Source organism: Uloborus diversus, chromosome 3, assembly GCF_026930045.1.
Source record: "Uloborus diversus isolate 005 chromosome 3, Udiv.v.3.1, whole genome shotgun sequence".
Taxonomy (NCBI): Eukaryota; Metazoa; Arthropoda; class Arachnida; order Araneae; family Uloboridae; genus Uloborus; species Uloborus diversus.
Window position 1 is genome coordinate 67,442,509 of NC_072733.1, and position 13,050 is coordinate 67,455,558.

At 30.3% G+C, this 13,050-nt stretch overlaps 1 protein-coding gene across 1 annotated transcript in view; it reads left to right on the forward strand.

The window, feature by feature from the left end:
- The window catches only part of LOC129218208 (LIM domain-containing protein jub-like), a 167,186-nt gene that overhangs the window by 149,209 nt on the left and 4,927 nt on the right, over positions 1-13,050 (forward strand). Inside the window, exons 5-7 of the mRNA XM_054852424.1 lie at positions 1,927-2,057; positions 7,777-7,828; positions 8,749-8,817. Coding sequence (XP_054708399.1) covers positions 1,927-2,057; positions 7,777-7,828; positions 8,749-8,817 — 252 coding nt within the window. The remainder of the gene's footprint in view (positions 1-1,926; positions 2,058-7,776; positions 7,829-8,748; positions 8,818-13,050) is intronic.

A 13,050-nucleotide genomic window follows, 5' to 3' on the forward strand; every position in this document is an offset into this window, starting at 1 on the left:
TTATATTTTTTTTGAAAATTAGATGTTTTTCCTTCTAATCGCAACCTGTGAACATTATTCTTTTTAAACACTCATTTCATTTTTGTAAAGCTTAATTTAACTGCATAAATATTTAGATTTTGACTAAGCTCTTTAAAATGAAATTTTCTAGTGCGTGAGGATTCCATGCTTGCTAGGGATGATATCTTAATTTATTTGGAAAAAAGTGAAGCAACTAAGGATCTAAGGCCTGATAACATTTATACAAAATGTTGAGCTGGCAGTGGAATCAGTGGATATTAATTTAAGTATTTTTAATGCTGCTTCATGTCTCCATACTGTGCTAATGTACTGACAGTTGGCAAACATAATGCAACTCCAATCAAACAAAAAATTGATTCTTCTGGTGAATAAATATCTATTGACCAGTTTTCAGTATGGTTTTTGGAGGGGTAGATCCTGTGCTACTAATTTATTGCATTTCTGTGATAAGGTTATCATGTCTTTGGTAGCAAAAAGTGTGTTGACGTTATTTACATGAACTTTTAAAATGCTTTCATTAAGATACACATACAGCTCTGCTCAGCAAACTGGACTAGTGTTTGAATAAGAGATAACTTTAATTTGGATTTGAATTTGGTTGACTGGGATGAAAGAAGTAGTTGTTATGCATTATAATTTTCCGCAAATGGAATGTTTTAAGTTGTATGTTGTTTATTATTTTCAAAAATTCTATTTGTGAAATGTTTTGTGGGAGCATCAATATTTTTGCAAGTTATATCAAAGGTATGGGGTATGTACACAATAAAGAACAAGTAAAAGTTATTTAAGACAATTTGATCAGATTTGTTGGCAGTTTAGTGTGGTAGATCGTACAAGGGCAAATCAATAAGTCCTTGCGTCTATTTTTTTTAGCCAAAATACGACTGTGAATACACAGTGAACATATACATTCCCAGGAGTGACCATTCCTTGAACCGTATCTGCCTTTTGCTCCCATGAGCGGAGATGCTATCAGTCATTTAAGATGGCGGTTGTTCTTTAGACGTCCACAGCTTATGAGCAGCAAAGTGTTATTCGTTTTGTATGGAGCAAGGGACAAAAGCCCACAGCAATTGACAGGAAAATGTACCTGCAGTCCAGATCTTCCCCTTATTGGTATTTACGATTTCGGTCCACTGAAGAAGTTTCTGGCAGGACAGAAGCCAAGAACGCGATCCGACAGTGATTCCACAGGTAGTCAGAAGAATTGTACGACAGGGGATCTCTAATTTAGTGCTATGATAGGACAAATGTCTGAGCCGGTATGGTGACTATGTGGAGAAATAATGTAAGGTACGTAGTACGTTATGTATATTTGTAAATATCTGTATGTGCCTGTTTTCAGGGAATAAAAAATAGACACAAAGACTTTTTGATTTGCCCTCGTATCATGTTGGTTTTCTTCAAATTGCTGTTTTATTACCAGTGGGATACCTAGCAACCCCTGCATAGTAGGTAGGTATAAGGACGCACGCTCTGAAAAAACAACCCTGTGTTAAAATTTGTAAAACAAAGAAATCTTATTGGTGTGTGGAGGGGTCTATGTACGCTACTGTTTATGTGTGACATGTAGTAAATTAGATTATTATTATTTTCTTTTTTGTACCATAACTTACGATAGCATTTCTTAATATCCTCTGATGAAGATGGAAAAATTAGCTGGTGCTGGACTCGATTTCTGATTTAATAATTGTTTGTTTTTTAATTATTTCCTTGAAAAATATTTTTAAGTAAAGTATCCAATATTGATTAAATAAATTAGATTTGAATATAACTTCTCATTTACTTGTTTATTTTTATTTTATTATTTAAAATGGATGATTTTCATCTCATATAGTTATTCTAATTTATAATTTTCTATTTATTGCATTTCGATTGATATAACAATTTTCTTTAACTCTTCAGATTCTGCAAGCTATGGGAAGATCATATCATCCTGGATGCTTCAGATGTTGTGTGTGCAATGAGTGCTTAGATGGTGTCAGGTTTACTGTAGATATGGATAATAAGATTTATTGTGTAGAAGATTATCACACGTAAGTTTTCCCCAATGTTATTCTACATTCATTTTTTGCATGCTTTTTAATTTGTGGAATACATATTATCTCCTTTGTTTAAGGTGGTTTTAATTTATGTAAATCAGGTTCCCTGGTGCATTCTCAATTAGGGTTGGTTGGGGTAAGTGGGTCAGTTCCCTAAAACTGAAATATGCATATAGTTCTTATACGTTTTTACGCTGTTCATGTCAGCATACTTGCCAAACTCTACTGTTTTTAATGGGAGACTCCCGTTTTTGCTTCCATTTCCCAATTTCCCGTTTTTTACCATTTTCTCCTGTTTTTGCAGTTTTTTTCACTCAAACTCAAAGAAACACATGCTTTGCCAAAAATTGCAGCAGATTTCAATCCCTTTGCATTATTTTGAAAGTTTGAAGTTATTTTAACATGTGCTACCCTATATATACCTACTTATTTTATATTTTATTTTCATAAAATATTGATTTTTTTTTTTTTTTGGATATTAGTAATTAAATTTTTGAACCGACTTTATTGATAAAGACTTCAGAATGTACGAAACTTTAAGCAATTTCACTAATTATTTGGTTCTTCCTTGCGGTACTCCGGAGAGTGATATGTTTTTTATTTCCTTTTACAAAAAAGGAAGTATTGTATTCGCAAAAAAAAATTTCACTCAAAATTGGCCTTAATTTCCATTTTTCTCATCCCCGAATGAATGTTGAGTTTTTTTTTTCGACCCAACGACACCTGGATATATGCCTAGGAGCCTACAGACACCCGAAATATCCATTTTGACTACCCCTGAGTTAATTACAACGAATTTTCTCATGACGTCCGTATGTACGTATGTATGTGTGTATGTATCTCACATAAATCAAAAATGGAATGTCCTAGAAAGTTGAAATTTGGTACGTAGACTCCTAGTGGGGCCTAGTTGTGCACCTTTTTTTTGGTTGCATTCGGATGTTCCTAAAGGTGTCTTTCGCCCCTTTTTGTGGGGAAATCATTGTTAATTTCGATGTAAACTCAAGTTGTGTTATAATTTGTCAAACACTTGGTGATATATCGCCAGTCTTTTGGTCGAAAAAAAAATGACAAGTTTGTCACCAAGTTAGCGACAAAACTTGGCGACAAATTTGTCGATTTTTTTTTTTAATTTTAATTTTGGTTTCAATTTGGCCACTGTTGGTGATATTTAGAGAGTAAACAATTGAATCACATTAAAATTGCCAATAATAGGGAAATAACATTAAATTGGAGTAAAAGGAAGTCTTGTGATGCACACATCAGCTCGTTTATTTTTCTTTCTGCTACCAATTAGCTTACATCTGCAAAAAATCCCCATTTCACTTTAAATTTAGTATTCATGTTATTTAAAAACATAATTTAATAATTTTGTTGTGAAATATGTTGCTAGTGAATCACTTATATACCTGTAGTGGAATCTCCTGTTTTTTTTCTTCAAAGATTGGCAAGTATGATGTCATTTTTCATCACAGTAATTGGTTTTGCATGTATTTGGGTTTTGTGGAATTTTTTTCTTGGTTATAGAAGTTAATCAAAAAAATAGTCTGAAAAATATTTTCTCGTGAGTTCAAGCAACATTTTTCAAAGAAGAGTTTCCAGTTTAGTTTCTATTATTTTGTTATGATCTTTAAACTTTCATGCATAGTTTAACTCAAAGTGCATACTGCAACAAGAATTTTTGTACAAAATATTGTTAGTTAGTATTTAAGAGGAGGGGTTCCACTTATCCCATTATAAAAAAGGGTAAGTGGGTTCCCCATAATAGTGAGTATTTTAAAACCAAAAGCAACTCTGATGAAATATTTGAATAAGTGAAATACAAGACAGCTATAATGACCTAGTAGAAATTGATAGTTTAGCTACAAAAACTGCTAAAGCTGGTGAATTATGTGTTTGTGAAACTTACATCAAAGAAAACCATAAAGTAGTCTGTAGGCATAAAGTTGGAAGTTGGTTATACAAATTAAAAAAAGTATGCTGAATTTGCAAGAACTAATGGAAATAGTGACTTTTTATTGGTCTGGTGAAGATGATGTTGGAATAATTACTGAGGATGAGGTGATAATGGTTCTTTCTTAGCCAACTTTCAATAGACACAGTCATTTAATGATAAAAATTTCTTTCTCAACTTATAGTTCTGGCTAATTTACCAATATTGATCCAAATGTATTATATTTATTCAACATACCTTTATATGTAAAAGTAAAATATATACCTATAGGCTTTCTATAAATTTCACCAGGGTTCCTACGGCCTTAAAAAATCCCTGAAAAGTTCTCGTATCTCATTTTGATTTTCAAGGGCCTCCATAAATACTTGAACATCATATGAAGTCCTTGTAAATTTTATTAATCCTTGAAAACTATCCGATTTCTGCAAAAGAATTTCTCTTGCACGTCAAAGCGCATGCATCAGATTTCAGCTGAATAAACCAGTTGAATAGGAACCATCAATAGCACTTGCGCTGTTGGGTCATTCTCAGAAAAAACAGGAATTTTGCTGCTGATTTTTAAAAAAATAAAATTTCTCCTAATATGTTAAATACTTAAGATTAAATTTGCTCTATCCTAAAGTAATAACGCTATTATAGTGGTTCAGATCAAGCAAACAAATATTTGAAGTTTTTTTAATTATTTTGTTAGTGACACATCCGTAGACCAACCATTTTCTACAGTTAAGAACATCTGCTTTTGAAGTTTTGACTTAAAAGTTGAAATACAAATATTTTACATTTAATATTATCAATTCATTGAATTATTTTATTATCTTATCTGGTTATTGTCTTATCTGCATGAGACACAAATGTAATGCGTTGATCTTTACTTTTTATAAATCAAGGGCAAAAACTTTAAATACAGTCACAGAAATCTCAAAGCAAGCTTCTGTTTCTGCCCCACTAAACAAAATGGCTTCTTGAGAGTTAATCCTTTGACCAATACAGTTTGGTGCTGCAACCTGGAAGAATTTACTGGCACTTTCTTTTCTGTCCACAGAAGTGACTTTGGTTACAAGTATTAAACTTGCAATTAAATAAATATGAAAATAAAGTTTAACTTTAAATTTTTGAGAAGTGTGTACTAAATGTGTTCTTGATAGAAAATATAGCTTAAATAGCTAATTTCTTGATTGGTGCATGAAAGATAAAATATGGATACAAAGAAAGATAAGTGGTTACAGTCCACGGATGTGATAAATCACTTTCTGTAGTCAAAATTTAACCAATAAATAAAATGTTTTTTTCTCATTTAGCAACTTCAATATATTCCATCAGTTGAATTTAAGTGTTTTATTCACTTGAATTATTTCCTAAACTTTTATTCTTTATAGTAAAAACCAGAAACACTAATTCCTGATTTTTCTGATCTGCTTCCCGAGGAAGCCAGGAAGCAGTTCTGAAAAGTTCTCTTGCAGTCCTAAGCTCGTTTCTTTCTTTTTTTTTTTTTTTTTTTTGCATCCTGCTCTTATTTCAATTTTTTTGAAATTAAAATGTTATTCTATTATATTCTAGCTTAGTGGGGTTCTTTATAAAATAATATTTTATTATTATTTATTTATTTATTTATTTACTTTTTGCATATTCATAAATTTTGGCTTTTGCATATTTTTCAGGGGAAATCCGAATTTGAAAATAATGATCACTTTATTGTGATTTTCCATTTATTTTTTACTTGAAGTAAAATGTTTCTGAAAAAACTTTTAAAATAGAATCAACACAAAAAGAAAGAAAAAGAAAAATAGATGTGCCACACACTAAATACTTGCTTAGCAGAAAAATGCTTGCTCTTTTTTTTTTAATTTTGAATTTTTTTGCATCATGCACTAATTTCAGTTATTTTAAAATTCAAAAGTTAATCTGTAACTCTTTTTTTAAATAATATTTTTCTATTTTACTTATTAATACATTTTTGGTAGTTGCATATTTAAAAAAAAAATATTTTGAAAAGAATAATGACTTAAATATATCAAATATGTAAAAAGTATTTAAACATGCCAATACTGAACATGTGCTTAGCAGAAAGTGACTTGATATATTTAAAAATATATTTTAGAAAACTGGATAAGTTAATATCAACTTACATGAACTGTTATTTTTTAGAAATTGATTACACAAATATGTTCTTGACACGTCCTTGAAAGTCTCTTATTTTATAGTTTATTCCTTGAAATTCCATTTTTATTAAGCATTAAACATTGCTAACAACTCTGCAATTATTTCATAAAATCTCATTATTTATATTTTACTCTTAAAGAAATGATTCTGAAAATTATAACTTACAAAATTTGTGATATTAAAAATGTACTTTAAAAAAAAGGTAATATTATGTTTTGAAAATAATCTTGTATCAATAATAGCTATGAATTATTTAATTACTTCATTAATAAAACTTTTAAATTGTTAAATATTCCTTCCATGGATAGCAAATTTTATTTTTTATCTATTTCATTCCGTTCTGTCACAGTGATCCAATATTTTCTATAGAAAATCTTGTTCAACCATCCAATTTCTTACATAATAGACTCTTTTGAATAGATGCTTAGATAAGCCAAAATACTAAATATTTCACTCTTATGTACATTCTCGTAGACTTTTCTTTTTCCTACTAATGCAAAAATTTTATCTTTATTTAAAAACATTTTATGATTTTTAGGCTTACAAATTTTATTGGATATCAAATCTGAAAGTATTATTATGATTCAATGATAACTTCATTCTTGAAACTTATTTTAATGTTTTTGCAAACCCCTGATCAGAGTTTGTTGTTGAGAAAATTACAAATGTTCTTAAAAAGTACTTGAATTTTATTTTCAAGATGGGGGGGGGAGGATGTTCACAGATGTAATTGTTTTGTTTTCTGTTTTAAAATTTTCCATCATACAGATTTATAAGACAGTAAATATCTCATAAAGGGATGCATTTACCAAAAAAAAAATAATCCATACTAAAAATGTACATATTTCATCAAGTAAAACCAACTTACCTTTTTTTTTAGATATGCTTCATTCAAACTCAAATAAAAGGGAAGGGGAGCACTTACCCCTTATTATGGGGTAAGTGGAACACTCATTTAAAAAAATATAATCATCAAGAATATTTAAAGCATTATTTTAGAAAATAGTGATGAACTTTTGTTTATTAATAATGTCCAAGATAAAATAAGACAATAAGTTTTTTTTTTTCAAAATTTTGTATAAGGTTTCAAAAATGAACTGTTCTCAAAAGAGGTCAAACTTTTGCCAACCTACCCTACTTAGCTATATTATCTGTTATTTTTATTACTAATGTTTTCCTGAAGCTATAAACCTACTAAGAAAATCTTAATACGTGATTAGTGAGCAGTATTTTATGTCAATTTTTGATGTAATAGTTTAAACTTTGTTGATATATTTATATATATATTTATACATATATATATATGAATATATCAACATATATATATAGTTTGTTATCTCATCCAAAATTTGATTTAAAATCCTGTCACTGAAAGATATGTTGTAACCCAATGCATACAAACATAATGAAGACAGTTAGAATGGTTACTTAAAAATTTAGAAAGTTTATAATAGTATAACTGCAAGTTAAATTTCAGTTTCAGCTTTATATCAGATATGATTTTCTAAGATCTGTGCTTTTTACAGAAAACTAGGCCTGATTTTTGTTATCAATAAAGATTTCCTATTTTTACTATATAAATTTTCTTTTCTATCCTAGGATATATGCTCCAAAGTGTGCTATGTGTGGAAAAGCAATCACGCCTGTTGAGGTAAATTCTCTTTCGAGAAGTTTCCTTTCTTAAGTTTGAATCTGTATCATTAATTTGGCAAAATTTTCAAATTTTTCTTTCTTTTTTTTTAATTTTGTTTTGTTATTATGATTTTTATTTAATTTAATTTTTCAATTGCCTTTTTATAAATTCTGGTCAGTAAAGGCTATCCATTTAAGATTCAAATAAGTATGAGATTATTTAATGTATAACTGTGATCCTCAATCATAATTAATGAGTTTATCGTAATATTATACTTAGACATGGTTTGTATTTAGTGATTTGTCATATACCCTGAGAAAAAAATACATTATTTGAATTTATTTCATTTGGGAGAACTCTTTACCAAATATTGTAATAAATGACCTCAAACAGCACTGTTCTTAAAAAATAACCATTGGTGCAAAAATATTTCTTCCTTCTATTAAAAAGGTTTGATCACTTTCTGCTTCTTCATTACCCTTATATTATGACATTAAACCAACTAGGTTTAATGTGATTTTCAGGTCTTTCATACTACTGGTGTGTTGAATCAGTCGATGACATTCAGTCAAGTGCCAAGTCGATTGCAGGAGCAACAGTATCAGGGTCAAACAAAAAATACTCTAGTTTGAAGTGGCATCTTTGCTTTAGTTGTATTTTTAATAAGAAAGAAAGCTGTTATATATTTACTATTTATTATAGCTACTTCCCTCCCCCCCCCCTGTTTTTAAGACTCAAAGCTGCATCTAACCCTTTATAATCTATACTAGAATTTTAATTTTCAAGTTTTATCAATTCATAAAAGATTTTTTAAAAACACTTGAATCTATAATGGTTCATGTCCCCAAAAAAACTATTTATATTTGTTCTTAAAACTAGTCAATGCTGTTAATATGTCATTTGTGTAAAAAGGAATTACATTTGAGCTTTATTTATAGGGAACAGATGAAACAGTAAGAGTAGTGTCAATGGAGAAGGACTTTCATGTTGACTGCTATATTTGTGAAGTAAGTAAAAATATTAACCACTAAAATCTTTCATTTCCTATTTGTCCAAGTTTTCTCTCCCAATCTAATTTCACTTAGATTTTTTAAATTATTTCATGTTAATCTTGTTTTATTTTTACTTGTATGAATTTGCAAAATATGCATTTAAAAAATCTCTTTAACCCCTTGCTAGTGTCACCTGAGTCTTGTTTGGGTAACCCATATGGGCTGAACGTGTAATCTCTGAGCTGAATTTGTTTCAATGTTGTGAAACCCTAACCGAGTTTTTTTTCTCTTCTCATCATTTTCAATTATGGGCTATTTCACAGTATTTCGAACGAATGTAAAGTCTGTAACATGACACTTTTGTTGCCATAACTATTTAGTTTACTGTTTGATTTGCAAATTGTTTTAATTTGAGTTAGCCTGTTGGTAGGAAAAACTGAAAACAAAATAATGTGCTAATTAAACAGTAAATCAAAAAAGTTATAACAAAAAAAAGTCATGTTACAAACTCTACATAATTGTCCAAAATACCGTGAAATGATCCTTACATGAAGGGCAGTCGAAAAATAAGTTTCCCCTGTTGATTGTGGCCTGAGTTGAGCATGAAAGTCAAAAAATAGACATTAAAGGTGTGACATAATGTTATTTTTCCACATAAGTACCAAGGACATTGAGACATTTGTTATACCACTTGATAAGCTTAAAAAAGCCCTCCAGGAAAAGCTTGGGGCTTTGCATACAAAAGAAGTGTTTAACTGCTTGTTTGACTTTATCATTGCTTCCACAGTGCCTTTCACCAAAAAACTTTTTCAGTGCCAAAAACATATAGAAGTAACTTGGTGCAAGATCAGGAATATATGGTGTTTGGTATAAATGTTCCTAACCAAACGTTGCAATTGGATTTTGCCTTGCTCTCACCAAGTCACATTGTTTTCCAACATCTGAACGTCAGATCTGGGTAAGCCAGGTGGATGTGTAATCTTTTAGCCATAGATGTTCAATGCTGCATCCATATGCAAAGTCTCAATGTTTTCCTGGAGTGCTTTTTAAAGCTTATCAAGTGGTATGACAAATGTCTCAATGTGCTTGGTACTTATGTTGACAAATAAGTTGTGTATTATCTTTCATGTCTCCTTAAATTGTTTGACTTTCATGTAAACCTTTGTCCACAGTCACCACTTGAAGCTTATTTTCACTCACTTTCGTACCAGGCAATATTAGTCCCAGTTTTCCTCTTCCCTTTTTTTTTAATGTCAGGCATGAGAAATTTGAATATGTCTTACAGTTTGTTAGGAATTTTTTTTTTAATTACTTGTTTAAATTTTACATGATTTTTATACCAAACACTTTGTTGTTCCAACAATGTCAGAAACATAAATGAAAACTAGTTTGAATTCTTCAGGCCCTAATATGAATGTTTCTGCTAATTAATATATAACAAGAGAATGATATTTTGTTGCATTAAATTTAGCATTGATTCAACTTATAAAATAGTGAAATTCATCTAGTTTTTACATATGTTAAAATAGTCACAGTAGTTATTGTTTTTTCCCCACTGAACTTTGTAAGCTGATGACAGGGAAAGAAAATATCCATTTTTAAAAAAAAAATTCAAATAATATTACTGGTAAGGGGTTAAATATATATATATATATATATATATATATATATATTAATTTAAACTTTTAGATACTATGGGAAAACATGATTTTGATTTAAACTTATAATATAAATGCAGAAATTTTGTAGCTAATGTGGTATAGAAACTCAAGCAGAAGATAAGTGTATTTTGAAGTAGTGATGATAGCATTTTCATCCTCATTTTTGTACCGAGGACAATAGGAAATATTCAATTATAGTTGAAATTACACATGTTTGAAAAGTAATGAAACCCAATGTGGGAGTTGAGGATGTTAATGTAAAAAGTAAAAATCTTCGAAATTTTAGGCTTAGTAGACATGCTTAGAAGCTGTCCCGATAGGCCTCTTTCAGAATGCCCGTGAAGTAGCATGTCCAGGCTTTTTTATCTCCTCCACTACCCCAGGGTGGAATCCTTTGAGGATATTTATTTGATCAAAGAGTAGCTAATGTGCCTGATACTGATACAGAGTAAAGAGAGGCTGGTGGGGCTTTGTGGTATGATTTTAAGCTACCATGGTAGTTAAACACAATTTCTGTTCATGTGAAAATCCTAGGTAGTTATACTGTACACAGCCATTATATCAATTAAAGTACTATCATATCAAGTACTCACATCACACCGTCCTTCTTTTATAATTGTGAAAAAGTTTACAGTAATGATTTATTTTTAAGCTTCAACTGAGCCACTGAGGAGAGGTAAAGTGCATTTCTCCCTTCTTTGCACCCCTTTAGAGTCTGCATAATGTGTGGTATCCTAGTTGGCAAAAGTAAAAAATAAGCTAATTTTATGCTGACCCCCATCAATGACCTTCCTCAAATTCAATCTATGGATAAATTTTTTCGATTTTGGCCATTACATTTTTTTTTAATTCATGGGAGAAAAGACACAAAAATGTGTTCATAGTTCCTGTAGTGTAATATATTTTGTCAACATTAAGGGAATATTTTCATGGCTCCCCTATTTTCCTAATTTTTCCTGTAGCCCTCTAAAACTTTTCTGTAGCCTCCATTGAGAAACCCTGGTTTAGACAATAGTACTTAACCGGTGCACTGTTATATTACAATTTTTTTTTTAAATTCATTCTTTTGTGAAGCATGCTTCCAAGATTCTTATAAAGACTAAGAAATAAAACAAACTATTGAAATGTGTAGTAGGTAATAATTTCATCCTTTTGTTGCATCTTTTTACAGTAAAACCTGTAAAGTTGACCACCCTTGTAAGTTGACCACTTGTCTATGTTGACCGCTTTTGTCAGGAACGGAATTAGTCCTATCTCATATAATAAAGGGAAACCTCTCTAACTTGACCACCTCTCTATCTTGACTACATGTCTATCTTGACCACTAATGTACGCCAAATTTGGTTTGAAGTATTGTAAAAAACCCTTTGTAAGTTTACCACTTGGTTTATTTTTTTTAACTTTCATCAGCAAATTATTTTCTTTTATTATTTATGTATTTATTTTTATTATTCTTTCTTTTTTTTTCTTTTTTCTTTCTTTTTTTTTTTTTTTTTTTGATAGCCTTCCAAAATTGTTTTTAATGCTTTGATGAGACACTAGCATTTTACTAACTAAACAGCAGCATAAAGCTTATGCTGCTCTTTATTCTCCAAACTTGTTTTTCATTTGTTGTTCTATTTGAGATAGCTTTTTGTACTCTGTTCAATGAAAATAGGTGTCAGTAGAAAAGTTCAAACTCTTTTCTTTCAGTTGCAATATGTTGTAGCAACACAGGAATCGTGCTAAAAAGAGAAGGCCAGGATCTATACATTTTGGGCCCCCCCCCCTGCAACAAAATATATAGGGCCCCTCCCTAGTGGCCAGCAGTGTCTATTTGTAAAGTGAATAAGTCTTAGTGCTAGTCTTTTTCTATTTTTTCTTCAATTTCTAGGGCTGTTAGCCCTTTTAAAGACGTTGGCCCCTCGCTCTGCGGGTACACAGATGTACGCCTGCTAATAAGTAAAGTTACATGTTTCTGGTGCAAGGGATTAAGAGATAGGACATTTTAATTTTGCCTTTATGAACTGGGAGAGTCATGCTTATTGCTCTTTGTGCTATAAGTTGTACAAAAAAGGCTTGAAAAAGAAAGTTAGTTGAACTTGAGATTAATAAAAAGTATGAAATATTAAAATTAATTGAAAATGGAGAATGCCAGAGAAAATTAGCCGGCACATATGGAATTTCTAAAACTAAAGTGTCTAATATAGTTAGAAACAAGGAAAAAAATAACAAATTTATTTGAATAGTATTTTTAATTATCGTTTCACTTTCAATAATGTTAAACAATGAAAGTGAGTTGAACAGAAAGAATAAGGGAGAATTACTCAAAAAATGAATACATGGTGCTAGAAATGACAAAAATATTTTTAAAAAAATCATTACCGCCCTTTATAAGTTGACCACCTGTCTAAGTTGACCACCAAAGTAGTGCACTGCAAGTGTTCAACTTACAAAGGTTTCACTGTACTAGGGTTTTTTTTTTTGCTATTTGAAAAAGTCTATATTTTTTTCTATATTGAGGGTATTTTTATTTTTTCCTCACCAGGGAACCATGCAAATAGTGTTTTTATGAAAAAAGTTGAAACATGTAGCAATCGAAAGAGCA